General features: G+C 48.1%; 13 protein-coding genes and 1 non-coding gene across 14 annotated transcripts; 4 read left to right on the top strand and 10 right to left on the bottom strand.

The window, feature by feature from the left end:
* Window positions 1-113: 113 nt before the first annotated feature.
* Window positions 114-1,495, bottom strand: FPRO_14191 (uncharacterized protein; the record flags this gene model as incomplete). The annotated part of the gene is made up of 3 exons (XM_031219188.1): window positions 114-527; window positions 577-783; window positions 833-1,495. 3 exons carry the CDS (start codon window positions 1,493-1,495, stop codon window positions 114-116), a joined length of 1,284 nt encoding a protein of 427 aa, XP_031084972.1.
* Window positions 1,496-2,264: 769 nt separating this feature from the next.
* Window positions 2,265-3,071, top strand: FPRO_14190 (uncharacterized protein; the record flags this gene model as incomplete). The annotated part of the gene is made up of 2 exons (XM_031219187.1): window positions 2,265-2,675; window positions 2,730-3,071. 2 exons carry the CDS (start codon window positions 2,265-2,267, stop codon window positions 3,069-3,071), a joined length of 753 nt encoding a protein of 250 aa, XP_031084971.1.
* Window positions 3,072-4,197: 1,126 nt separating this feature from the next.
* Window positions 4,198-4,517, bottom strand: FPRO_14189 (uncharacterized protein; the record flags this gene model as incomplete). Its single annotated transcript, XM_031219186.1, has 2 exons — window positions 4,198-4,270; window positions 4,327-4,517. 2 exons carry the CDS (start codon window positions 4,515-4,517, stop codon window positions 4,198-4,200), a joined length of 264 nt encoding a protein of 87 aa, XP_031084970.1.
* Window positions 4,518-8,422: 3,905 nt separating this feature from the next.
* FPRO_14188 (uncharacterized protein) lies at window positions 8,423-9,751 on the top strand (the record flags this gene model as incomplete). The annotated part of the gene is made up of 1 exon (XM_031219185.1): window positions 8,423-9,751. The coding sequence occupies one exon, from the start codon at window positions 8,423-8,425 to the stop codon at window positions 9,749-9,751; it is 1,329 nt and encodes a 442-aa protein (XP_031084969.1).
* Window positions 9,752-9,955: 204 nt separating this feature from the next.
* Window positions 9,956-10,969, bottom strand: FPRO_14187 (uncharacterized protein; the record flags this gene model as incomplete). Its single annotated transcript, XM_031219184.1, has 3 exons — window positions 9,956-10,128; window positions 10,178-10,870; window positions 10,927-10,969. The coding sequence occupies 3 exons, from the start codon at window positions 10,967-10,969 to the stop codon at window positions 9,956-9,958; spliced, it is 909 nt and encodes a 302-aa protein (XP_031084968.1).
* A 364-nt stretch (window positions 10,970-11,333) lies between these two features.
* FPRO_14186 (uncharacterized protein) lies at window positions 11,334-13,408 on the bottom strand (the record flags this gene model as incomplete). Its single annotated transcript, XM_031219183.1, has 4 exons — window positions 11,334-12,082; window positions 12,138-12,421; window positions 12,474-13,175; window positions 13,227-13,408. The coding sequence occupies 4 exons, from the start codon at window positions 13,406-13,408 to the stop codon at window positions 11,334-11,336; spliced, it is 1,917 nt and encodes a 638-aa protein (XP_031084967.1).
* A 681-nt stretch (window positions 13,409-14,089) lies between these two features.
* FPRO_14185 (uncharacterized protein) lies at window positions 14,090-15,616 on the bottom strand (the record flags this gene model as incomplete). The annotated part of the gene is made up of 3 exons (XM_031219182.1): window positions 14,090-14,898; window positions 14,954-15,181; window positions 15,232-15,616. 3 exons carry the CDS (start codon window positions 15,614-15,616, stop codon window positions 14,090-14,092), a joined length of 1,422 nt encoding a protein of 473 aa, XP_031084966.1.
* A 1,635-nt stretch (window positions 15,617-17,251) lies between these two features.
* Window positions 17,252-17,374, bottom strand: tRNA. The gene has a single exon. It is a non-coding gene (tRNA).
* A 709-nt stretch (window positions 17,375-18,083) lies between these two features.
* FPRO_14184 (uncharacterized protein) lies at window positions 18,084-18,350 on the top strand (the record flags this gene model as incomplete). The annotated part of the gene is made up of 1 exon (XM_031219180.1): window positions 18,084-18,350. The coding sequence occupies one exon, from the start codon at window positions 18,084-18,086 to the stop codon at window positions 18,348-18,350; it is 267 nt and encodes an 88-aa protein (XP_031084965.1).
* Window positions 18,351-18,899: 549 nt separating this feature from the next.
* FPRO_14183 (uncharacterized protein) lies at window positions 18,900-19,979 on the bottom strand (the record flags this gene model as incomplete). The annotated part of the gene is made up of 1 exon (XM_031219179.1): window positions 18,900-19,979. One exon carries the CDS (start codon window positions 19,977-19,979, stop codon window positions 18,900-18,902), a length of 1,080 nt encoding a protein of 359 aa, XP_031084964.1.
* Window positions 19,980-20,410: 431 nt separating this feature from the next.
* Window positions 20,411-22,573, bottom strand: FPRO_14182 (uncharacterized protein; the record flags this gene model as incomplete). The annotated part of the gene is made up of 1 exon (XM_031219178.1): window positions 20,411-22,573. One exon carries the CDS (start codon window positions 22,571-22,573, stop codon window positions 20,411-20,413), a length of 2,163 nt encoding a protein of 720 aa, XP_031084963.1.
* A 393-nt stretch (window positions 22,574-22,966) lies between these two features.
* On the bottom strand, window positions 22,967-23,386 carry FPRO_14181 (uncharacterized protein; the record flags this gene model as incomplete). Its single annotated transcript, XM_031219177.1, has 2 exons — window positions 22,967-23,090; window positions 23,154-23,386. 2 exons carry the CDS (start codon window positions 23,384-23,386, stop codon window positions 22,967-22,969), a joined length of 357 nt encoding a protein of 118 aa, XP_031084962.1.
* A 53-nt stretch (window positions 23,387-23,439) lies between these two features.
* Window positions 23,440-23,947, bottom strand: FPRO_14180 (uncharacterized protein; the record flags this gene model as incomplete). Its single annotated transcript, XM_031219176.1, has 2 exons — window positions 23,440-23,711; window positions 23,764-23,947. The coding sequence occupies 2 exons, from the start codon at window positions 23,945-23,947 to the stop codon at window positions 23,440-23,442; spliced, it is 456 nt and encodes a 151-aa protein (XP_031084961.1).
* Window positions 23,948-24,403: 456 nt separating this feature from the next.
* On the top strand, window positions 24,404-26,258 carry FPRO_14179 (putative CAIB/BAIF family enzyme; the record flags this gene model as incomplete). The annotated part of the gene is made up of 4 exons (XM_031219175.1): window positions 24,404-24,776; window positions 24,834-25,132; window positions 25,180-25,680; window positions 25,734-26,258. 4 exons carry the CDS (start codon window positions 24,404-24,406, stop codon window positions 26,256-26,258), a joined length of 1,698 nt encoding a protein of 565 aa, XP_031084960.1.
* Window positions 26,259-26,916: the final 658 nt, after the last annotated feature.

The following is a 26,916-nucleotide window of genomic DNA, read 5'->3' as shown; positions in this document are numbered from 1 at the left end:
GAGCATAAAAAAGGGGGAAGCCTACAGCTTTTGTTGGTGAATACATATTGGATATCAGATTGCATGGGCTATTATCCCTTGTGTAAGATTATTTGAATTTGAGAGGTATCTGTCTAAGCTCGTTTCTTGTTCAACAACTCCCTGGCCGTCTCGCATGACTTCGCAAGCTCAATGTTAGAAATCACACCAATTCGCTCGTTGATCTCCTGCTCAATCTTGGGAATGTCTTTTCCAACACCCTCTGCCCTCCACTCATACGCATTTCCAACAAACCTACTGCTATCGACAAGCCATTGACCCCTTTCTCTTCTCGACTCATCATAAGCGGCAAATGCAGCCTCGATATCCGACAGATTTTGTACACGCTCATCGGCAAGAATTTCCGCCATGACTGCGCTATCTTCTATACAGAAGCCAGCTCCGGCACCGTGATGGGGACTTGTGGCGTGGGCGGCGTCGCCGAGGATAGCTATTCTGCCTTTATAGAATGATGGGACGGGGTTGTCACCAAGGTCAAAGATGGCCCACTGCAAGAATCAGTATTTGGTTGGTATAGATGCTGAATGTTGGACATACCACACTGAGAGTCTCTTCTGTTAGCTTCAAAAGGTTTGTCACGGTGCTGTTGTAACCCTTGAAATCATCCAAAGCATCCTGGCGGCGCGCTGTCTTGGTGAGCCTTGTAGGATCACTCCACTCATTCGGATCTGTGCGGAACGCGACAACGTTGAGCTTCTCGCCATGGTTGACTTGGAAGGTCAAGACATGACCATCTTGTCCCATCTGAGTAGTCAGTATCATGTTCAGTATTGCAGACGGGCCATGAACTTACGTGCATGCACGCGTTTCGCGCCCTCTCCTCACCGACAGCCTCAATGGCTTTGTCCATCGGGATGAGACCACGATAAGCATACTTGTGAGAATATCGGGGTCTTGCACATGGATGGTTCTCTCCAAAAAGGATCCTCCGGACGCGAGATCCGATGCCATCACAACCAATCAGAGCATCGGCATATGCCGTTGTGCCATCAGAAAAGCTCATGCGAACCTTGCCATTAGGCTCTTCCACTGCGTTATCAATGTGTTTGTTAAACTGCACCTTGTCTGAAGGTAAAAGGTGAATAAGCTCGTTGAGAAACTGAGCTCTGTGAACACCGTTCTGGCCAAGAGGAGTCTTAATGCTGAAAGCCACCTGGTCATCCTCGGTGGTGCCGTCCAGGAAGTCAAACCAGGTCTTGCGCTTAGATTCCCAGCCATTCCAGGTGCAGACTTTGAGAAAGGCGTCGTGTACACCAGGATGGCACATCTTCATCGCTTGCACGGCATTAGGAGTGAATGAGACACCTGCACCAATCTCATGGAAATTGTCGGCTCGTTCATAAAGCATAACGGGGACATTTCGATGGTGAAGGGCGATGGCCAGAGTCAGGCCGGCAATACCACCGCCGACAATGGCTATGTCGAATGGCTTCGTGGTGTTTGACGAGATAGCCATGTTGATTAGTAAATGATGATTAAAGAATAGAATCTGATTGAAGCAATTGACGCAAGGCCATGAGTAGTTGTAGGTCTTTTAATAATAAGGAGTGACAATGCTTTTGCTCACCCCGTAAAGCTAGCTAGTCCCCATTCTGCCGTCATAGACGCATCCGACTCTTCCAGACCAAAACAACCAAGAATCAGCCAAGAAGTTGGGGAACACCCGGCTTCCGATCCCCACTCGCTGGTTTCCGACACTTTTGGAGTTTGAGCTCAGGGCTTCCTTTGCGGGGAATCTCCACGTTGCTTCCGCGGAGACTGACTCGGTAGTTTCTGAGTCGACCTTCTAGATCAAAATAAGCCGCACGACATGGGATGCGGACTGACTTTCAAGCTGGAGACACGGCACGTGGCCATTATCAGGTTCGGATGCTGGGTTTCATGAAGGGTCCTTGAGATATTTGGCGTGTTTGACCTATCGGAGGAGGGTATTCTCGGAAGCTAAAGAATGGAAGCCAACTAAGCTCCGTTTACGACTAACAATCAAGCTTTGAAGGCGCAGAAGAAGAGCTGCAAAGAACATATCTAATACAAAAATGGTAGGTTGCAGCAGATCTCAAACATCTAGAACCGGCATTCGAGCAACCCATACCCCACGGGGGAGGAAAGGGGTTAGCTATACCCCGAATATGCGTTAGTTCAGTGACCCGTGTGTATAAAAGCAGTCCCGATAACAACCTGGGTTACCCCAGATTCTACTACATCATCTAAACTTTCTTTCCGAGATGTCTTCTAACCCTACCATTGTATTTGCCCCCGGCGCCTGGCACTTGGCCTCTTGCTTTGACCCCATTCGCGAGGCCCTTCACAGCCGGGGATGGACAACCGAAGCTGTTGAGTATCCATCTGTAGGAGCTGAGCCTCCCACTAAGGGTCTCGATGATGATGCCGACGCTGTACGGACTGTCCTTCAGCGTCTAGCCGATAAAGGAGAACAGATCGTCCTTGTTGTCCACTCATACGGTGGTTTGGTCGGTGCCAATGCTGTGAAGGGGCTAGGATACCGCCAACGCAAGGAACAAGGTCTTCCCGGTGGTGTCATCATGTTCGTGTACCTAGCGGCGTTCGTGACGCCTCTCGGCCTGAGCATCAAGAAAATGCTCGGCGGCCAATTCCTGCCCTGGATGAACTCCAAGGTAAGCAATCTCAAGTATTCTCGCTCGAGAAAACTCCATTCTGACTGCCACCAGGGAGATTATGTGTACGCAGACACGCCAGAGGAAATCTTCTACCATGACCTGAGTGGCGAGGCACTTGAGAGCGCCATGAAGACGCTCAAGCACCAATCAGGTCGTGTTTTTACAGATACTGTCACATACGAGCCGTGGCACGATATCGAGACCATGTACTTCTTCTGTGACGAGGACAAAGCGCTGTTCCCTGTAGTACAGGAGCAAATGGCAGGTATGCTAGGTCCGAATGCCGTGCAATTTCACTCCAAAGCATCGCACTCGGTCTTCCTGTCCAAGGTCGATGAAACAGTTAAGGGAGTTGAGTTAGCTGTCGAGGAGGGCAAGAAGAGAGCGGCTTAGGTCTTTTGATACAATATGAAGCACTTGAGAATTGAGATATCCTGTTAGTTTATGAAACCAAGTTTGCCATCACTAGATCCTAAATTGTATAAGACCATCGAGATCTCTACTCAGGCCAGGTATATGGAAACAGATCGACAGACTTTTCCGTTAAATTAGAGCGCACTGGAATGTATGAGCCTAGCTACTATCAAACGCCTCAGAATTGGAGAGCAAAAACTTACAAAGAGATTTCCCGGCCTCGATAAGTCCCCGCGGGTCTAAGTGAAAGTCAATAGGACGCCTGCCACCTTCACCCTGACTTATCACGTGCAGGCAGCACTCGGCATCTTCATCGTACGGCTGAGGTTGAAAGTGAACTTGGCCATGCTCTTCTGAGCCCATCTGGTAAACAGGTCCCCTAACCTCGAGATTTTGCATGTTCGACTCTAGGCTGCTGCAGAATTTGATAGGTTCTATGAACAGTCCTCCACGCCAGGCTCGCTTCAGAAGGTTGAGAACGATCGACTCTTTTGTCAGTTGAAACCTTAATGTCAATAGATTGAGCTTAGGAAGACCGGGGAATTCTGAGACGGTTTACAGGGTCTTCCAGTTGGGGAAATGGAAGCCTTTCAGGTCAGAAAGTCCGAGGAGTGGGATGCCAAGGGCTTGGTATGCAAAGTCTTGAAGTCACGGACATTTCTGGGCAAGTCTCGCAAGGCCAATAAAATTGCTTTCGTTCTCAGCTTCGGCGCCAATCTGAGGCGCTATTCAGCCTGTTACTCTTCCAAGCCAATCTTTGTCGCCAACCTCGCGCCAATCCTCCCCACGGCCTATCAAAGCAAAGACCGGCGTGAAGATGTTGGTGTTTAGAGATGTCACAATCACCAGCACGTGCCCGATATCAGGTCTATCCCAGTCAGTTGGACTGAGTTGATCGTTAGCCAAGGCAAATAGCTTCATGTTTGTATCTTTGAACAAATTGAGAGATTGAATCTAAGCTTAGCATCACATGTTATAGGCGCCAAGAAAGGATTGTGCCTCGAAAATTGTCAATTCAAATATCTGATTATGGGTGAGGCTTTTCCATCCGTGACATGATAGTCAACCTATCCTCCAAGGAGTGAATAAGAGTGTTTTAGTCTGTTTATTTGGTACCGGGGACGGTAGGAAGTCTGACATTGAGGCAAGCGGTGATGTCATCCAGAAGGTCCTCGGCGCTATGGAACATTCAGTATCATTTAACTGAGAAACAAACAAAGGGCAGTCAACTTACCAGCCAAAGACATCGAAGATGCCAATATCGCTATTGACGTTAAGGCCGGGGAGGCACTCGAGGATGCCAGGGATTTTGAGTAGACAGGCAGCGTTGAAGACAGAACGAGTTGGGAGCTGTCGCTCCTCCATCTGTGGAGTAGCAGCCGCGATGGCAAGGGCGGGAAGAGCGAGGATGAGTGAGGCCTTCATATTGATGGTTTTAGGGGATCTGAGAGATCTTGAGTGGAGTAATTATTTGATTGTAGTGATTGAAGAGTGTGGTTGAGAGTGCTAAGGATGAATTGATGAGGAGGAAAGAAGCAGAGCTTTTATAGATATCCAAACTCTTAAAGAGCCACCCAAGCCATGTCTCCTCCCTGCTCAGTGACCAAAGTCTTCATGAGTGTCTGAAAACCACAAGTCATGAGAGGCTGGCCGAATATCTCACACGGTCATCGTTCCGTGGAGTTGAAACTCACGATAGATACATTACTTGTCATAGGATATTGGTAGTCCCAACATGTCAAAGTCGTCTCATAACCGTGCGAAGATGCATGGAGTTGCACAGGCTCAACGTCCCGGCAATTAAGTTTGTCTTACCGCGTTGGGCCGGAAGCATAATTGTCTGGTATGTGATATCTCAACTTGGCAACTTTCATGATAATTCTTGCTATTCTGAGACCTGCCGCTGCCATGTATGTCAGAGGCGTCTGTCAAAGTAACAACAACGGTTGATATAATCGAGATCAGGGCAAAGGGCTGTTCTGAATGGACCGGACCATTCACTGCTTGGCCCTTGACTTGAACATCGTTGAGGCGGTGAGAAGGATTTGGGATGAAGTCAGAAAATGAGGTTTCGACAAACTTGGTTTTGAGTCACATGTACATCAGCCAAGGTTTCAAGCTGCGTCTACAATCAAACATCACTTCCTTGGATACCTTGAGCTTTGCTAAGTGTTGCATGTCTTCTAATGAATTTTGCTGTTGCTGCGGCAGACTAGTGCTCTGTAGAAGAACTGTCTTTTGAAAACAGAACTTTACTCAATAACCTGCTCGTAGATCTCTAACCCCCACAAGACATTCTAGTTGTGAGATAGCAGGACCCCTTTCTTCAGCCGCACGTCAAGCGGCAAGTACCGATCCATTCTTCGCCATCCTTGCATCAGTCTGATCGACACCCAGGAGCCAATGTCCTGTCTCAACGTCGAACGTTCCATAGTGACAGCTTCTGGGAGATGAGTGACACAGTGTAAGTGATCTGCAAGCCGTCACTTATTCCCGAAATAAGAGGGTCGACTGGCTGCTGATCTCTATCGACTCGTATACAGCACGCGACTTGAGGGATACGAAAATCATCCTATGGGGCATCCATCATCCCTTCATCGTAGCAGGGCGCAACACTCCTCCCTTGACGATCTCATCACAACCAACATCAAAGGGGTGAGACATTCGTCAGTGGACTGCCAATCATGACAGCTCCGCATCGAATCTGCAAGTCGTCCAAATAAGAAAATGCGGGAGCTGCCATGGCACTCTGTACTGCCTCTTGGCTCACAAAACCGGAATGGAGCAGCGTTCGGACCCCCAATGTCTTGGATGTGCGGATATCAGTGGTGCGGATGTCGGTCAGGCGGAGATCCCTCAGTGGTAATTCGAATGTCAGCTTGGCACTGACCAAGTGCGTTAGGGGGGCTGTCAGTTGCATAGCCTGTCGGGATCTAGATCGAGCGGCCCGTTGCGAGCGGAAGTTTACTTAGGAAGCTAATATGAGAGGCTGGAGGCAAAGTTAGTCCCGGCTGGCAAAGTTTGTATTCTGCACGAATCGTACCTTGAGTTTTCAGCCAAATTCTGAATTGAGAACTTGAGCTCCATATAATCACAGGACCTTATGAGACCTTTCATGCAATATGCCTCAGACCAGCAGGTCTGGACTTGGGCGCAGTGGGGACGTATTTTCAGCTCCAACTATCATCTTGTGATGCCAGCCAATAGCTCTCCCCTCTCTCCTGGTCATTTGATGAAACGGGATGATGCCCCCATCAATGTCTCTACTGTTATGTCGCGGTACAGTATGCGGGGAAACTTGGCCGTCATACCCGCCAATGTCTCTACATGAGTTGGTAGGTAGTCTGAACATGCTGCATGGTCGACGAATGTGACAGCTGACAAGTGGCAGAGAAACGGCTAGCTGTAACCTTAACTCCATAAAAACCTCCGATGGGTTGAGAGTGTTCGGATGTGATAGGCGATATTTACGGTAGACGTACGGAACTCTACATCGATCGCCAACATTCATTCTGATCTATCGTTTTAAGGGAGCGTGGGGCTAAGAACAGGCCGATGACAGATTGCAATTATTCAATCGATCGCTTGAAGACATATGCATCTTGATGATCTTGAATGATGTACAGGCACTCGTGCCATGTTTGGGTTGGGCCAACTGATCGAAGCTTTGCAGTTGAGAATAGCCTGTAACTTCGGCTTGATGCAAGAAAGTACTTGTAGAACTCAACAAAATTACTCAAACTTATTTCAAGTTAACGAAATCGGAGCTACTGCTCCATGGGCGTCGCCGGTCAGCTTCAGAGTGGACACAACGATGGGGTTGGTGTGCCATCGTCAGTTGGAAATTGAAGTCTGCACCCAACTTCGCCGTGAGATGACGGATCAAGCTCAACAAACAGTTCTACCTGTCTACCCATTAGGTAACTGAAATTCCCGTCCCTAGCCATTGGAAGGCGAACCGATTCTAGGAATATGAAGGAGAAGTTGGAAGTACCTTATTTGTTAGTGTTTCATTCAATGGTTCCGCTCATAGTGACAAGATAGAATTGAAGCTTGATTGCTTCCCACTAACTGAGTAGATAAGTACGGCAACGCATTCTAAATTTGCAGCAATATATGTAATAAGAATACACTTTTAAGGATATGTTAACCACAAAATATCTGAAATGATTTTGGAGTAAACTACCCTACAGTTGTGCATTTTCCCTCAGCCAACTTAGGGCTGCTCCCGACTGCAAATGAGGGGCTAGTAAGCGCTATTGGGAAGCTATCAAAGAATTACTTGGTGTGACCGGGGTGAATCATGGCGCGGATCCGCGTATTGCCCACGTCTCACGAACTCAAATACTCGTATGCTTGGCAATATTAATATTCAATCGTCACAAGCCAGGTCATCAATACCGGCACATGTATCCGAGAATACATGTATATAAACTGGCTGTTGCGCTGCCCGTGACGGGTTTGTGTTCCTTACGACGTCAGGTAAGGAGGAATACAGGCTGCAGTGCTGCACAAACCACGTACGGGGCTTGATAAGGTGTCACACGGAGTTAAAGGGCTGTTGTCCGTTGGAAATTGTGCAACACGGAATTATGTCAGAGGCATAGCTTGTGCGATGAATGCGAGGCAATATTCAGCATTAGTTTTTCAGGTTACCAATAAATGAGCAGCTGAGATCGGTCATTTGCTTCGCTCATAACAAAGGAAATGACGTAAATGAATACAGCGAGGATCTCACGTAATCGCATATTGATTGATTGATTGATTGATTGATGAATCAATATCTCGCTCGGCGAAAAAAAGTGCGCAATGCCGACCGGGCTTATCTAGAATTATCCGCAAAACCCATGAAGGAGCGAATCCTTCCAGTCACATTTTTACATTTTTAGGTGCTAGTGGGCATCTTTTGTAATCACAGTTATCTTAGCGCAAAGTCGGCGTGTCGGCCACGTCGCGACGCGAGCTGGCCCCGGTTTTTAGCAGCTAATGATCGCCCTGGCCCCTACGCGAGCCCCCCATAGGGTTTAGCGTGTGATTGACTCAGGCCTCGCTGCTCGGACTTGTCTAGATTTCCGACCTACGACGGAGGAACTCAAGAGTCCAGAAGATGCGGCCATAGTAATAACATGGCACCATCCATCAGATGGGTCTGGCTATTTAGATATGCAGGCGTCGCACGATTGTTTTAATTTCGGATCCGTCAATTACTTAGACAGATAAACAAAAATAACTACCGGTCTCCATTAATCGTGGCCTGACCCTTTAAAACCCTTCCTTCAGCCCCTGCATCTCAACATCACATACCCCTTTCGTTCAGTTCAACCTTCAGCATGACAGTCGATCTAGAACAACAATCATCCTCCCCGGCTCCCACATTACACGACGAGCCGGCCGTCATGGAGGACACGCAACGACATGGCATCAACTCAACAACATGGCACGGCCGAAGAGGTCTTGTCGTCAAGATTCTCACAGGAGTCATGGTCGCCATTCTCGTCGTATTTCTCGCCGATCTTTCATACGTCTTCGGTTCAACATTCGAGGTCGGTAATCGAGTATCAGGCCTGAAGATTCTAGTCGTCGACTATGATGGTGGTGCTGTCGGAGAGTCTGTCGCCAGCGCATACAAGAACTTCCAGGACAAGACATTCCCTACACTTGAGTTTCGATCCGCCGATGACTACCCCGAGACAAATGATGTCAAGCATGGCGTCTGTCACGCCGATTATTGGGGTGCTATCTACATCAACAAGGGCTCTTCTGATAAGCTTGCCGCTGCTTATGAAGGCGGCTCTGCTGCTGAGAACTACAACCCTGCCGATAGCATCACCTACATCTACAACAGCGCCCGATACCCCACTGTCGCGTCGGGATACGTGGTACCCAACTTGCAAAAGATCATTGGGGCTGCTCGAGGTACCTACTACCAGTCCCAGCAGGGTCGATCCGCCCTGCGAAGTGTCAACAGCAGTGACCCAGCTGCTGTCGAAGCATTTCTCAACCCCATCCAAGGTACCGCCGACATCATCATGCCCACCAACCAGGGAAGCCGAAACCTATACAACACCATCAATATCGTCATGGCTATCCTTGGCCAGTTCTTCTACGTCCTCGCCATGAACGGCATCTATGACAAGTTCGGCCTTCACAAGAACATGCGCATCCGCGATCTCTTCATCATGCGTTTAATCAACGGCATGGTATTCTGTGCACTTTTTGCCTTGATCGTTACAGGCTATATCTGGGCCTTCCGCGAAGACTGGGATGTCTCTGGTGGACAGTTTGCCCTATCTTGGTTGACGTTTTGGCTTTTCATGGATGTCAACTTCCAGGTACTAGAAACTCTCATTGGAAGCTTCATTCCCATGGCTCTCACGCCTTTCTTTCTCCTCACTTGGTTCATGATGAATGTCGGCTCTGTCGTCTTCCCCTTTGAGCTCACAGCTGGATTTTACCGCATTGGTTACATCTTCCCTGCTCATTCATTGTGGATTATTCTCATCCAGGTTTGGTCTGGTTGTGGTAACTCGCTTCATATTGGACTTCCTATTCTCTTTGCTTGGTTTGTTGTTGGACATGTGACAGCGTTCTTCGGTATCCGAAAGAGATGCTTGGATCAGTTGGAGAATCTCAAGACTGCTGAGGGCAAGCAACAATAAAGGAACCACTTGGCTAAGTGGGAGGAGTTTTCCTAAATTTGTATTTGTACGGATTGATGACATAGAATTTGAAAATACCCCTCGATAGACTACATATATAATAATTATTATACACAATTTAGACAGTCACAATAGTTTGGAATGTCTCAAGTGCATGATGAATCCCGCAGATGAACATTGTGTATCTCCCAAGCGAGTATCTAACTAGGTTACAAGACGAACTTTGAGCTTGTCGCCCTTGACAATCTCTTCCTCCTTCGTCATCAGTTCAGGAAGATCCCAAGTGAGGTTGATGTAACGCCCAGCCAGCCAAGGTCGACGTTCCGATGCCAAATAAACCAAAGAGTTGGCACAAAGTGCAGGAGTGTCAACAAAGGCTTGTTCCTATTAGCAGCTGATCCTAGCGACTCGAATCAACAGACTGACCTGCTCGAAACTTTTCAGGAATTCCCTCGATTCCTCCCAACATCTCTGAAGGAGAGTTCCCAGGATGGACGCTGTAAGAGACTATTCCTTTGTCCGCGTACTCGACCGAGATGAACTCGGTCAACCTGATAAGTGCTAGCTTGGAGATCTGATATGAGCTTAGAGTCGGCGACACAAGATGAGCTCCGACGCTACTGATGTTGATGATAGTCTTGAGTTCCGACTTGACAAGCAGAGGGGCCAAGGCTCGTGCAACAAGATAGGGTCCATAGACATTCGCGGTGAGGGTCTGCAACCAGTCCTCAGGCTCAGACTCAGGGATAGACACCATTTTCATGAATGCTGCATTGTTAATCACGATATCAACATAACCGAATGCTTCGTCTATCTTCTGCGCCAAAGCATCAACACTCTCTGGAACACCAACATCAGCCTTGATGGTAAGGATCTCTGGCTCCGGGTGGCCGGCTTCATTTGCCGCAGCTTTTATAGCTTCAGCTGTTGCCGACATGTCGGATCTAGAAGCGACAACAATACGAGAGGTACCAGCTCGTGCAAAGGCTGCACACATGGCTCGGCCATAGCCTCGAGATGCCCCAGTGACGAGAACTACCTTGTCCTTGAAATTGAAGTTCTTTGGGTCGATGGCAGGATAGCTGTCGGAGTGCACCACTGAGGTAACGTCATAGTCACCTTCATAAATATTAATTCATGCATAAAAAGAAGCCATACAAAGAGGGCTTGCTTACCAGGCCCTTCAAGAGGATTGGGGGTTCCTTTGGGAGGAGGCATTATGAATACGCGAGATATAATGTTTTTGTTTTAAAAATGAGATAGGCAAGTAGTTTGTTTCGAGTTCTCATGCCCAAGATAGTGAGGCATCTTATATCCGTCCGTCGTAACAGGGCCTATGCAGCTATTACCAAGCTTTGGTGGACTTCGCCTCAGGCGGAATTTCCGGTCAGCCACTGAAGCCCTCCCTAGCCAATCGCTTGCAAGCGAGAATCCTCAGCCAAGGCTTTTGGTCCACTCAGCATATGTCATTGCGGATATAAAGACGATGGTGCAGCAATTCGGACTTTACAGAATTCTCTTGCCAAGGTCCTCGACAACAGTCAATTGAGGGGCATGCTATCTGCTTGGTAATTACAACTTCTCATATTTGCAGCGATGATGCCGGGTCATTTACGGTAGCAATCCCAGCCAACAACTCTTCCCAAGTTTCATCTTCCATCAGACCAAAGTCTAACACTGCTTCAGGCTGCATACTTCCTGAGCCAGTACTTGAGAGATAGCCTTCCGAGCTTCCTAGCTCGGAAGAAGAGTTCTGTCCATCGCTCCCAACAGAAAAGCTCAAAAGGCTTGGTTCCAGCCCTTTCGTTTCCTCATACGCAACTGCCACTGCCCATATCATATCCGAGAATCCGAGCATAATGTCTTCTTCATTACCGATTTTCTGTACTTGAGGTGACAGATTCTTGAATTTTCGTTGCAGCCGCTTTGCCTCGCCCTTCAAGTCAGCCACCCTCTCAACTGTCATAGCGTCGTGAACAGGAGAACTAATGGCAATGAAAGGGGCATTGTAGGAAGCAATTCCAGTCTCTCTAAAGATCTCCGATGATATCTTGCTAGCATTTGAGAGACACAAGAGGCTTCTGCAGATCTTGGCCGTTGTGTAAAACGTGATGTACCAGAGCTCTTCGTCTGGATAGGCTATGACGGCATCATTCAACGACTTGCAGCTTCGAATTAGGTTGAACAAGATGGAGACCCTGGTATTGGTTGAGGAAGACGGATTATTAGTTACGAAGTGGTTAGAAGTCGATGTGGTATCCCAAAATTCATCATGCAGTGAAACTTCACCGAGTAAGGTATCAAGCAAGTAGACCTCCATTCTTATAGCAACTATCGATGAACTTTAGTTAAGCCATTAGCCTATTGTTCTTGGAAGTTGACTTACGGTTGTTCTGGAGATCCGGAGGAATTGAGGCTTTCAACAATGCAGATTCGTTATTGAGGGTCTGCAAAGCCATGGCACTGACAAACTCTCCCCTCATCCCCGAGTTTTCGAGATCGTCGTACCCAAAAGTGTCACATATACGACGGCACATTTCGCTTATGCGGACGAAATGGGGAATCATAAGGTCACTAGGGCATTCTGCATTGGAAAGAAGGCGTTCCCAGCTTTGCTTGATGTATCCTGTATATGGCAAAGCGCCACGAGTCCGAAACTTGATAGAAACCCTGGGCTATTAGTCTGCTTCTCGGTGAGGATCCCCGACCTTCCTATACGTACCAAGATGCCGTGCAATATGTTCCAAGCAAAGCCCGAAGTTGCTCTGCAGACCGCGCGGCCTTTCGTCCAGGGGCTGTTTCGTCTGGCCCAAGATCGACTTTTCGCCTCATATTATCAGGGTTCTGATCGAGCCCGAGGTTCTGAACCAGTGACACACACAATTGTGCGATTGGGACAATTTGCTGCTTCTCGTAGCTGATGAAGAAATACTGGTACCATGACAGGTAGATCAAGAGACCTTGCAGAATTTCAAGAGTGCTCTCTGACTGCATCAAAACTCGCTGGTGTGCTTGGTTGCGGATTTCTTCACCGATCTGGTGCTGGATATTACAATTGTCGAATTTCATGGTTGCCACGATGCACATGAATAAAAAGGGCTTGGTAGCTCTTAGAGAAGCGATCGTAGTATCAGAAGAGATTGGAACAAAAGGGAAGTGTTCGACCGCTTTGTTGCGATAGTTGTCAAGCAAGCTCTGCGCTTCAGGCAAGCTGAGAAACCCACGATCGACAACATCTAGCGTCCCCTGAAGTGTTAAGCCTTGAGATATTGGCAATTGGCCAAACAGGGTACCATTCAGTGCATCCATATCGAGGTCCTCAGCAGCTAACTGTGCAACGAAGCCACTCATAGGCGTACCCTGAGCTTGGGTGCCAAGCAGAGCCAAAACTCTACTCAGCCGCTGCTCGAGGAGCCGTGTACGACTAAGCGATGTTAATATATCTGAATAAAAGCCCCTGTTTCCATAGACATACGAGGAGTTGGAGGGACTCTTTCGCTTCTCCACAACGTTGAGATAAGTGCACCGCTTACCAAGCCGATTACACCGCTGGCATTCGTCAGATGAGAATGGCAGGCATTTCGATTTGACAGAAGTGCAATTGACACAAGCTCTCCTTCTCACACCAGAAACTTTAGAAGAGGTACTAGTCGACATTTCCTCTTGTCGTATTCTCAATATCTTGTCGTTGATCACTAGTGGTAAGTCGGGGAGATTATGGAGTTCCTGGTGCCTGTCAGATTCCGATAGCTTTCGGACTCCGGAGTTTCCGTCGGGCCAACAAAACTTGGATGTGCAGGATGACGTGAGTCAGCATGTAACACCCAATAAGCATAATTCTCAATTTTTATCTAGCTTGATTAAGATCTTATCGCAGGCTAAATGACGTTTGATGCGTCCAAATTGGACGTTTTTGTACAATGTTGCGAAGCTGTCTGCTAGCTTGTATTCTTATTGATCAACTCATCAAACACAAGCATCTCCTCAAACTTGTTAGCCATTGCATGAACCTGCGCTTCAGGGACTATCAGAGACAGGGCCAAAGATGAAACTTGTGAAAGCCTCTTCGGCTGCAGTGTGATGCTCCCCAGTCTAAAAGGCCGAAACATCATGGTGATAACACGTGGAATTGGATGCTGTATGATGGTCAGATAGATACGGCTTGACACTAGCCCAGTAATCACTGAAATACCATTACCTCAGGTGGACAGCCATCTACTGGCTTCATATGACTGTCCTTCGTGCAAGAGTAAATATCATCCTGCAGTTTCACGAGTTGCCACGACCGATGCTATGACTGGATACATAAAACGGGTAGTTATGAATAAATAACTATCTTCACTTCTGATACCATCCACTGCCTACAGCCTTTGTCTTGGCAGGACCAACGTACTTCTTTTCGTACGTAGCAAACTTCTTACTCGCCGAAGATCCTTTGGCATCAGGCAAATCGACCTTGCAGCCAAGAGCCTTGTACCCGGGAACAAGAGCATCCGAGACACCATTGACAATCGACTGCAAGAGCCTCACGGAATTGAAGAGCTCAGCAGGGAAGTTGGCGAAGATTGCATTATACAGGAAGCAGCTCAAGCCTTGAGGGTCTTTGGGCAAGTCCAGTGGACCAACAACCCAGCTACCGTCAGCGCCAGATCCTCCCAAGGCTGGCTGAGCGTAAAGATACACATCAAGAATGCCGCCAACTGCCTCAGGGATAGTCATGGGTGTAGCACGTCGGTACCAGCCTTGCTCCGGAATGCGCTCAGGAACATGGGTGTACTCAAGATCTTTATCCTTCCAAGCGTTCTTGCGCTTCGGCTTGGCGCCGTAGAAAGAGGTGATGGAAGCTTCATTGGCAATACCGCCCGCGCCAATGGTACCATTTGAGAAGAAGCCAGGAACGAAATAGTACGCTCCCATGACAACTGCGGCACTTGGGAGGTTGAAATAAAACTGCTTGTTGGCAGCCTTGGAATCTCTGTATCTGTTCTTAAAGTGTTCCTTGATCGCATCGACGTTGTAAGTGCCATCACCCTTGGCAAGAGCCTGTTGGTGCATCTGCTTAAAAAGCTCGGACTTGAATGAGATGTTGTCTCCATTGAGGTAGAAATCTTCACGTGTAGCAGACGCGTCGCCTTCGTTGAACTTTCCTGCACACATCATTAGTGTCTGTCATGGTGTATGGTCTTGAGATTGATCGCTTACCATGTCCAGCGATACCAGATGGCTTGCCAAAGATCTTGTTCAGGGCGCCATTTAGAAGGCCGACACGGTCATCGGGGCCCCCAATGCTCATCTTCTGAGACAGAATATCACCACCATCGACAGCACCACCAACAGCCAAGAGAGCGGAAAGATCTGCGCCCATATTGAAGAGCTTTGCAGTGCCAGCTTGGATCTGACCGATCGTAGCGATACCGTTTCGGGGGATATCTGTTAATGGTCAGCCGCCTATTCACCAGTCCCTCAATTCTTCAGCTTACATCCGTGGTTGGCCAAAGTGTTGAGACCAGGGCAAGGGCCTCGCTGGTCAGTTTTTCCCGGTGCCTTGAACGGGTGCGAGGCCTCAGGGAACTTCTGCAGACCCTTGACGGCTTTGTTGGTAGGAATCAGGCCCAGGACATTATCAACGACAGCTTCAACGGTGCCTCCAAGCAAAGACACGACGCCACCCACGACGCCAGTCTTGAGCTGTCGAGGCTCACTGCTCTTCTCTTCTTGGCTGACTTGGTGCTCTTTCAAGCGTCGGTCAATCTCTGCACGCGCTTCCGGGTGGTTGAGCAGTGCATCTAATCCCTCCGGTGCCAACCAAGGGAAAGAAAGAGCCGAGGGGGCGCAAAGCGCGGCAATGAGAACAGAGAAACGCATGTCGAAAACCCAAAGTCAATCGCGTTGCAAGTCATGCACCTTCTGAATGGCGATCATTGTAACAAGAATCGATTTGGGCATTATATAGGCGGTTTGGAAATCCACTAATGGAGCTCTGCCTGAATATTCTTCGAGAATGCTATGATGGTATCTGACGTACTCGAAAACATGATGCAAAGCTTGATGAACTAAAAAAGACTTCTACAGAGAAGTAATATGTGCTTTTGCTGGTCATTCTGCCATTGTAAATACGACTGGCTGTTGCGAGGGACACTAAAGTCAAACTATCGATTTCCTAGGTCTATTCTGGTAATACATCCTGGCGAAATTTATAAAAGGGTAAAGCTCTCCGATTCGCATTGTCGATCATAATGAGAATGCGGAGGATTTCAAAAGACTCTCTGATGATTGGTCCTAGATGGTGATGGGAGACGGATCCAAATGTTTCCTTTCTGCAAGTGCAGGGGATATGACCCAGATTTTCCTGTCTTGCGCCGAGAAACGCTCCAAGAAGAGACAGAATGACGATCCTATCATAGATCTGAGAACCGATTCCTTGGCTGAGGCTCAAATGTGGGTTCAATCATTGGGGCAAAAGTGACAATTAACCGTTCTAGCGTGCTCAACTCTAGGCAAGACAGATATCGTCATCAGCGTGAAGTCGACTAGCTCTCCCTTGCATTGGCAATTCCATGATATGATCTTGTTATTCCTGGCGAGAAGTTTTATCACGACTGAGATCCTTTTTGTAGCTCATCATACTCTGCTGCAAGAAGTTCGAACGATGTATCATTGCTCATAGGGTTCTTCATCCTAAACCTGAAAATCTCGCGTCCAAAAGTTGGGTACGGCTCCACTCCTCGGATGTTAGCAGATCCGTCCTGACGGTTCCTTTCTTTGCTTCCAATTGGCCTTGATGAGGTCCAATTCAGCTACGAAGCTTGACGTTGATATGCGATCATCTTGACGTGGGGCTAGGACAACTAGTGCTCATACTCGGCTGAGAAACGGGTTTACCATTGAGCCTTATAAGGAAAGTCTTTTTATTTACACCTTTTTCTAACTTCTAACTTTTCACCTTATATCGAACTTCAAGTGCTGTGTCGAATATCAATTGACTTGCTTGGCTCTCGTCGTAACCTGCTCAGCGCTGTACCAAGCAAATGATGTAAAGTCATATTACAACATTTTGAGAGGACAGCACGAGCCTTCGATATATACTATATAGAAACATTACAAGGAGTTTACATCCTTCCAGTGGCTCACGATTTACCACCCTGGGTAGCTTAAACTTCCACGCAGATCCAATACTGTCAACGCGCTCACCACCGCCAATGATCTTGAACACATCAATCGACAGCTGCCAGACTGCTGCCAAGGTATAAACGATAGAAGCCTTACTGGGTTTTTTCTATAAGTCCTAGCTATTATTTTAATTATTATTAAAACTAATAATCTTTTTATTGTATAATATAAATAAAGGCAATTACCTAATAGCTATAATTATATTATTTATAGAACTATAAGGAATTTAATATGATTTAGCCAAGAATTCGATATTAAGAGATTGAGGCTATATAAGAACCTGTAATTAAAGAATAAGAAGAAAAAGAAGAAAAAAAAAGAAATGCTTCATAGCAGCTACTGGTTTCGATCCAGTGACCTCCGGGTTATGAGCCCGGCTGGGATGAGTTAGTACGAATTTTGAATTCTTACTATGGAGAAGAACATACCGCGCTTCCACTGCGCCAAGCTGCTTTGCTTGAGGCTTATGTAATAGCGGTGGATTGAATTTGGATTATGTACCCAGTACTTCGGCCACTCATTTGCTTTTTGCTACAGGCCTCGCATAACGACGTGCAGAACTTATTGTGGCCTGGCAACAAAAACTCTACTCCCACTCTGATTGCCAGCCGCCATTTCATTGTTGATTTCCTTCGTTTTCTGGCTTCCTCAGTTCCCCTGGTAAACATTACAGGTAACCTACAAGAGTTGAAACTGGCTATTTTTATCCAGGTACAGAGCTTCTTACGCGAGGGCGCCGGCCGACCTTGATAAGCTCCCCAATCCCCCTAGGAATTTCTGATCCTGCTCCGGAATGACCGGAGCAACATACAATTCTATCAGAGATGAGTCATTTCGTATTGCCAACTTGGCGGCTTCTTTCATGTCGCACAAAACTGCATCGCACGTTTCAAGGCAGAATTCTTGTCCCTGGTCTCACTAGATTGGCTCGGATTCGCCCCACATGTCTAGCGCTGACAGCTCGTCAATCAAACTGTGCAAGGGACGCGGGTCGTTAATATTCTCCGAGCCTGGCATGTAAGTATTAATAACCGCCACAATTAACGTGTCAAAATAACAGGTAACAATACTTGTTTTCTTTGAAATGTCTGTTTTTGCGACTTCGAATCAGTTCTTGTTTGTGCATTAAGTCCTCGCTCTAGTAAATTGCATATTCGCCAATATGTATCAAGTTAGAAACTCCCCCCTCTCGAGGGCTCTTTTCAACATCTGGATATGTATTTGGACCCTCATTGTACTTTCGATATTCGCTCTCGCATGTCTTGTTCAAGCAGGCACCATCAACATGCCAGATTGGACCAAGGATCTTCGAAAATTCGACGATGAAGAATGGGCTCAATATTCTGCCATATTAATCATATCAATCTGCGTTCTCTTCGTCCTGACAATGGTCACTGGGATAGCTGCCCTTCGAGCCGATGGATATTAAACCTACTCGACTGGAACTGCGAATCCTTGACTGTAAAGACACTCTCCACGAAGGCTGAGAAGAAAATCGACTCAACAGATACAAAAGTCCATCAACTTCGAGAGCAACTGGCTCCACAGGAGTCAAATCGCAAAGCACTACCTTCTAAGGCCCATTCCTGTTCCCTGCGTCGCCCAAGAGGCACGTCGTCGCCGGAGATGGATGTGCCGCGCCGAGTCTCTTACACAAACGGGTATCTGAGAAGAGACTCCCGACCCTGCAGAAGATGACATTCAATTCTTCGCAGGCCATCTGTGCTCAACAACTCATCCACCCATATGCCCCTTTGACGACTGGCGGATGCACGGCTGGCTCGGAGATATGATGAAAAGGGAGGTCCGGCAAACCACAAGTCGGCGTCCCGCTCAATTGATCATGGCAGAAGGAGGAGCCTGGTTGCGTGGTATTGAAGAATTGGGTTTGAAGTGAAATGATGGAGCTTAGTCTACTCTTAGATACCATAGCATATCGCGTGCAGCTTAATCGTATTATACTATCTAACACCTACGGCTACTCAACCCCAGATTCCAAAACAGCAAAAGTATCAGTCTCAGAATCAAGCTCAGCCAAAGCATCATATGGCAACGTAACCATTGGTGTCGTATGTCCAATGTCCACATTGAATAGAATCGGGAAGTTCTTTGACGCAAGCCGTCCTTCACAAAATAGTCCCTTGATGATACTGGCATACACCTCTCGCTCCTCATCAGAATCATACCCATAAGGTCGTCCCACAACCAGCCCTGCAGCGTCCTCGAAGACACCATGGGCGATCAAGTCTGCAAAAGCTGCCTGAACTCGGTGAGGAGGGTTTCCACCAGAGCCGTCTTCGTTTGTAGCTGTTTCTAGGAAGACAATTCGACCACGCCAGTCAGGAACAATGGCCAAAACCCCCGATAAGCGGGCGACTACGGTGAGGCAACCACCGAACAATCGACCCTGGGCCTTTCCGCATCGAAGCCATTGCCAGTCGGTCGTCTTCACAACCTCTGGTGGCTCTGTCGATTCTGGTGTCGCAAAGAAGGGCGCTCCTCTTGGTGCGTAAAACTTGGATCGGGGAACCTGTCCGAGTGGCTCTGTAGATACAATAGCTCGAAGCAAATTATCGACACAGAAGGAAAGAGGGGTATCTTTGTCGTTGACATCGTTCGCTTCCCCGATCTCGGGTACAGCACCAGGGCCATAGAAAGTCCTCAGACCCGTCAAACCATACAAGAACCAGTGCAAGCCCGAGATGTCGGAGTAGCCCACGACAATCTTTGGGTTTGCGCGAATAGTCTCGTGAAGTTCTTTATCCGCAATCAGAGCGGGAAGAAGCTCTGTGAAGGTTGTGCCGCCAATGGTAGTGATGATGGCGGAGATGCTGGGGTCTGAGAAAGCGGCTCGGATCTCGGACAGCCGGTTTTCAATGCACGATTGAATACCCTTATCTTCACTGAAGAAAGTCTGCACTTGATATCCTTTGTTTGTGAGAAGAGCAGAGGCTCGATCTACGACTGCTGGAAGCGTGGCGTTGATACGCTCTGATGGTGATATGAATGCGATTTTGTCACCAGGCTTTAGGTGTTTCGCTCGAATTGGCGAAGGCATGACGAGGATGAAATGAATTTGCCTTGGCGGTACTTGGGTATCGAATCAACCTGAAAAGGATATACGAGGGTTCAATGGTTCGAGTGCTGTTGGTTGATCTTGCTTGTATCGCGTCAGATCCAGTGAGGGGTCAATGGCGGGGGTTTAATATCTCCACTAACGACCCTGCGTAACGTTATGTTATAAATTATGTTGTGATATCGCACATCATCGGCTCAGCTTACCTTGTTCAAACCAGTCTGAGAAGGGAAAATGTGTGTAACCATTAAATTTCGTAAGGCCTAGAATGCCATCGCGCCCTTCAGGCGACAGATGATTAACAAAAGTTCCACCATTCGCCATTTTCGCTAATGCCCATAAGACCATCATCCTTGTTCGCTCGCTCAACTTGGTTACTCTGGTCCACTGATAAGTCCCTTCGGATATCCGTCTCATTCTTGATTATTAACACCGCTGGCGATCATTTCGTCGCCCATTATTTGCGTATCGACGATAGGAAACAAAGACATTGTCGTATCAAAAGAATCGAACCAAAGCATATTCGGTGAAATACCCAGAAAAGCGTCCGCTGAAATATCAACATCAATATCCGTTTGCTCTCCTCCCTCCATTGAAAACCGTTGCTGCTCCTCTGTCATCTCGTTCGCTAGTTGGCCCGGTCTGGGTGTTTGCGGCTGTGTTTGTATTCCATCCGTTGAACCGATTCGAGAGTTACCTTCTGATTGCTGCGAATTTCGCAATGGCGACTTCCCGATTGTGTGAATACTGCCGAAGAGACCGTTGACGAGGTGTCGTTGACGCTCCATTCGTAACCTTGCTCGGTTGTCCATGTATATGTCGCATGCGTTCTGTAAGTGATCCAAGATCATAAGATGGCGCTTCGCCACAGCGTCGTAACGACTGAAACGGTCGAGAACGCCTCTCGCCGCATGAAGGCTCTTCTCGAGCGGGAATGAGTTGTCGAAATCCCCAAAGATTGCGGCACCGAGGACGAGGCCAGAGACAAAGGCTGAATTGCCAACTATCGGTAGGCGTTTTGGTATGGTGCCAGTCCTGACGAGAGTTTGTAGCAGGTCCACTGTCCGCACTGCTGACTCGAGGCAAGAGTGGACAAGAACTTGATTTGATGACGAAGATCGCTTCGCAGTTCCTTGTGCGGACTGTTCGTTGTCTTCGACGTGTTGAGATACCGCCTTATGTAGGAATGGAAGAGACAGGAGCATGATTGTCCAATGGCCAGTCAGTTTGAGGTGTATTAGCCCAATGTTTGGCTGCTCTTCGCCATTATGGTCACGGATCAAGTCATCCTGCTCAATGCCATCAACCGCTAGACCCTCTCCACATTGTGCAGTCCACCGTCGAAGATGCTTGCTGATGCGTTCCAGTATCTCTGGAGATATCATTCTCTTTGCATAAACATCTGTAAGGATCAACTCGAAGATCATAGAGAGGTCATTGCAAGCTGAATAGTTCTGAGGGTTTGTAGTATCTCTCAACTCGGATGTTGAAGGGGGCCGACCTAATGATGCGCTCATGAATAGATCGAGAATTCGGATGCCTTTCCATAGCTGTTCTCTCGCACGGCCCTCATTGGCAGAAAAGAGGGAAGCAATGTCATGGCGATGAAGACCGATGGCATATGCAGCTCGAACTCCCATGCCGAGATACATAAAAGCCGCGTTACGACGCGATGCACCTAAGAGATACATGGCGATGAGTACAAATGCTTGAATGGTGACAATGCCCGGCTCTTCTATCAGTGTTTCCACTGTCAAGTACCGGGCATAGTTGAAGAAGGTCTCAGCGAGGTCATCTTTATCTTCTGGCCCTGTTTGCGCACCAATGGCAAAGACCAGATAGTAGACCGAACTCGCAGGGTCAGCGATATCTTGACCATCTTCAATCCACTTTCGTATGCCTTGGTCCAGTTCTGTCTGGTCGAAGAGAAGTAGCACGCAATTGGCTGATTGCATGTACCATTTTACAAGATAATCGAGTTCCTGCTCAGACTGCCGTGGCGGTGGGTTCTGGGCACTCGACAGGATCCATCCTCGCCGTGTCTCAGGCGATGCTTCGACGATACCATGTCGCAATGGGTCATCAACAAGGGTACAATCTCCTATGCTACGTCGCACAATCCTTCTGATATTCTGTAGAAAAGATAGTGTTGCAGAGTCGCCAATGAACATGTATTCACCCCTCGTATCTTGAACAAGGCGCGACATGCGTGGAAGTCTCTCGGGTTGTGTATTTGAGAGCAGCTGTAGAGAAGAAGAGGTCCCGTCATCAACATACGTCTCATCCACCGACGTCAGGCCCGATCTGTTACCGACGGTTATACTACCAGCAGGAGTGGTCTGCTCGGTGATATTACTGAGTCTATCGGGATCGGGACTTGGTAGGGATGACGCGAGGATGCGTCTTGCGCCATTGTTCGAAGCAGACTGAGACTCGTGGCACTCATGCCCGAGACCTCGCTTGATGCAGCGGGCGCAGGGTCTACGGCCATCGCATCTCTGCTTGCGACGTTTGCAGCTCTCGCAGGCCTCGGCGCATCTTCTTCTCTCGCTGTCCCGGACCCTCCTGGTAGGCATTTCGTCGTCGGTAGGTCGTGTGAGGTCCCTGGAACTGAGGGAGTGAACCGCGGGCCGCGAGCTGTCGGATATGGCCAGGTCTTTATTGGTTACTTGGCCACGAGAATGGGGTAAGATTTGGTGACATTCCCGCTGACGTAAATTGGCGCACCATTTACTATTACCGAGCTGCCGATGGAATGATCCCTGTAGCCGACCGTCACATTGAGGGGTCAACACCACTGAATTCCTGCGTGGTCTACTGAGTCAGTGCTGAGTTGGCTTGGTCACAGAGAGCAAACACGTACTCCGTAGTCTAGCATCACAACAGAAGCAATCTCTTCAATCTCTTGTGATTGAAATCGCGAAGAAATAGATTTTGAGACTGATTAATCTATATCTTATCTCAAACCCTTAACCTAGTTTGGATAGGAACTCTTGTATTTTAGAACCAACCTCATCTGCTGCCTCAATACAGTGCCAGTGACCAACCCCAGGCAAAATATGCATGCTCTTGGACGAGTCGTCGCATCCCCAACTAAAGTAAAAGTCAGCGCTAGTCATTTCAATTAATTTACCTCGCAGTAAATCAAGTACTTACTCCTTCAATATCTTTTGCGCATCCGGAATCGGGCTTGTTTTGTCCTCTTCACCAGAAAGAACAAGCACAGGGCATTTGATGTTTGCATAAGGAGGCAAGTCTGCTTGCGCAATCGCACGACACAAGGCAATGTAACCCTCGGGCTTTTGCGACAGTAACAGAGCTCGAATGAATGCTTTTTGTGTCAAAGTTGCTTTTGAGCCTGTCGCAGCGAAGGGAATAGTCTTGGCCATTGGCTCCATTCCTTCTAAACCCAATATTAATACCAGATCATACTCGCTGCACTTCAAATTGACTTGCCTTTCTTGACTGTCTCTATGCGCGTATTGAAAATCTCGGCCATCGCAGGTTTTGGCAGCACAGGGCCAATAAGCACTGACCCGCGAAGGTTGCACTTCAGGGCGAGCTTTGGTACAATGATACCGCCCATGGAATGTCCAACAGCGACGGCATTTTCGAGTCGAATACTTAGTCCTTCCAGTAAAGCCTTGACATCACTCGCGATTGTGTCAAATGTAGGATCTTCTACCGCTTCTGACAAGGCGGAAAGACCGCTGCCTATTGATCTTCAGTATTTAATTCGTGCAAACAGAATAAAGCAAATACTGACCATAGACATCCAGCGCAATTGATGAGTACCCTGCAGTCGCAAGCTGGTTCATGGCAGGTATATAAAACGAATGAGACGACCCAAGGCCATGGATGAATACCAGTACTGGGTCATCTTTTGAGGCTGTTTCAGCGTCCACTTGGGCGTAGAACAGTGTCTTATTCTGGACTTTGATGAACGGCATATTGATGAGAGATATTGGCAGACTGAATGATAGATTGGCAGCGATTGAGACGATGGGAGTATTCTCTGTTGTCGATATACTATCTTCAATCCTCGAGGTCTCTCTCAACTGCCTCATCATGTTCTAGCGCGGGTCTTTACGGCTCACATTCAGTGTCGGAAGCCGGGCGACAAGCCATCGGCAAGGGTCACAGCCGACCTCCACCACTAAAATATGGGGTCTTCACATCAAACCCAACCACTGATGACACTATCTTTCGCGCATCATGGGTCACACATCGCCAAAAAGCCCATAAATCATAGGCAGTTATCACGTCCGAACTGCCGTCGGTTTCCGCCACTCAACGAATCGAGTTGTGTCACTGTATAAAGACTCCCTCTTAACAATCAACCTTTTGTAGATGCTTCGAGTGGATGCCGCTTTTTAGCCAATAACCGATAAGTTTCTTCTGTCAAAATGGGTAGCATTAACCAGCACGATTATTCCTCGGTGGAGGAGAGTAAGAGAATCTTTGACTACCTTTGCGGTCAGTTCGATGAGGTTGCTTTTCCAGCGGCTGTGAAGGATCTCAAGGACAACATCAAGTTTACATCGACTCGAGATGCACCATACTTTCCTATTCCATTCAAGGAGACTGAGACAACTGCTGCGCTTAAGGCGGTAGAGGGTGCCGTTGCCAGTCTGCTAGCAAAGACCGTTGAAGGTGAATCACAACCGAAGAAGATCAAGGTCAACTTGGAGAAGACTACAGCCTTCCTCTGCCAGGCTTATATGGCCAAGGTTGGTGGTCTTGGAAAACTTGACCCTGGCGTCAAGGCCCTACTGAAAGGTACGTCTATACGCCACAACTATTGGCTTTCCAAGCCAAGGAACTAACGATCATAAGATACGGATTTGCTGCAGGCCCAGTCAAATCCTTACCGCCGCATGTCAGCCAACTTGTATGAGACTAAGAATGCTGGAGAGTATTATCATATTCATGGATCTTTGGAGGCTTCAACAACTCTGAAGATGATCGGTCTTGAGCCTTTCAGACCAGACTTGCAAACACATGAGAGCATCGTCGATGCTATCGAACCTGCTGTTCGACAGTTCTCGATAGACGAGCTCGAGGGCATGAATGCTGCTCGTCGACAAGCGGGTGTCCCTGCTTTGAAACACGAGGACTTTGTGAAAACTCAACATGTAAGCTGAAACTCTCATCTACGAGGACATATCTGATAAACGATCAGGGCAAAACAAACATGGCACTTCCACCATGGTCTGTCGACAACCTTGAGGCCGAGACACCCAAGTGTCCCCTAACACCAAGCTTAGAACACCCAAAGAGGATATTGTCAGGCATCAAAGTTCTTGAGCTCTGCCGTATCATTGCTGGACCTATCGTCACCCGTATTCTCGGAGAGTATGGAGCCGATGTGCTCAAGATTACAAGCCCCAATCTGAGTGACGTTCCTTTCTTCCAGGTAGATGGCAACATGGGCAAGCACGCTGCAGAGCTAGACCTGAAGTCCCCTGAGGGAAGAGCTGAGTTTGAGAAGCTTCTTGCTGAAGCGGATGTCGTCGTCGATGGATACCGACCTGGCGCTCTAGAGAAGCTTGGATATGGCTCCACTGCACTTACAAAACTTGCTAAGGAGCGTGGCAAGGGTTTTGTGTATGTCAATGAGAACTGTTTTGGCTACGAGGGAGAGTGGGCTGGACGACCTGGGTGGCAACAGATTGCCGATTGTGTAAGTGCCTTGATCTACAGCTACGAGGGAGATCGAACTAACCCGATCGATAGGTCAGTGGCATCGCTTGGGAGCAGGGTCGTTTCATGGGCTTGTCGGAACCTGTCGTCCCTCCCTTCCCTATTTCGGACTACGGAACAGGATGCATTGGTGCCATCACAGCCCTGCTGGGCCTCTATCATCGCGCCACTCGTGGTGGATCATGGCATGGAAAGGCTTCACTTCTTCACTACGACCTGCTTCTCTTCAAGGTTGGGCAATATCCTGAGGAAGTAAAGGAGAGATTGAGGAAGGATATTGGACCTGATTTCCTTGCCCTGCGACATGCGCATAGCGTGGATCAGATCTCAGGAACAGCATTATTGAGGATGCGACAGGTATTCCCTGAGCTCTTCACGGGTGATAAATACGTGGAGAAGTGGTATTCGAACGCCTATAAGGCTGAGGTGGAGGCTGTACCTCCTGTTGTGGAAATTGAGGGTCTTGAAGTTGGTTTCAAGAGAGCGAGTCGGCCTAACGGTGCTGACAAGCCAACATGGGACTTTGGCGAGGAGGCCGATCGCAAGCTGTCAAAGTAGTTTATCGCATCAAGTTTGAGCATTTACCTAGCCAATTGATACATGCATAGATCATCAAAGCGCTATCTCTCGCCACTCTAGGAAGCTCAGTCTACGTTGTCGCGTGACAAGAAGTCGTTATAATTGATGCTCTTCACTTCCGTCCCCATCATGGCGAATTTGCGACGGCTTGGCGTATTCCAGGTAACTTGCAGTGGCTACACTAGGCTTACTTCCACTAGCAGCATCGTACGACACACTAATTTTTTGGCTCCATATTCCGCGGCGTCGGAATCGGAGTCAGGGTGTCCCCTCGTCTGTACATCCGATCAAACCTGCTCCGACATCCGAAAAGCGTGTGGCACCATTCTCGCCTCTGCCGAGAGTGCTAAACGCAATCATCAGTCCCCTAATTGGTTGGGGACTTCACCCCGCAAAATGGCTGCAACATTGCCGCTTGGCCCCATGGGACACTGATGCTCACAACACGCACCCGATGTCCTTTCGGGAGATGTCCTTAGCCGCTCCTTGTTGAGGCGCTGTCTGTATATCCGAATCGAACCATACTGACTGTGAATTATGCGGGGTCAAGTCATCTGCTCGACACCATCTTTAAAACAACTCCAGTGATAAGAGGGACTTCATAAGACCTATTAGAAAGCCTCTTCTTTCATTCATC

This window comes from Fusarium proliferatum (assembly GCF_900067095.1).
Source record: "Fusarium proliferatum ET1 genome assembly, contig: FPRO_scaffold008, whole genome shotgun sequence".
NCBI classification, from domain to species: domain Eukaryota; kingdom Fungi; phylum Ascomycota; class Sordariomycetes; order Hypocreales; family Nectriaceae; genus Fusarium; species Fusarium proliferatum.
The sequence above is the reverse complement of the archived record's forward strand: the minus strand, read 5'-3'. Positions and strand labels throughout refer to the sequence as shown.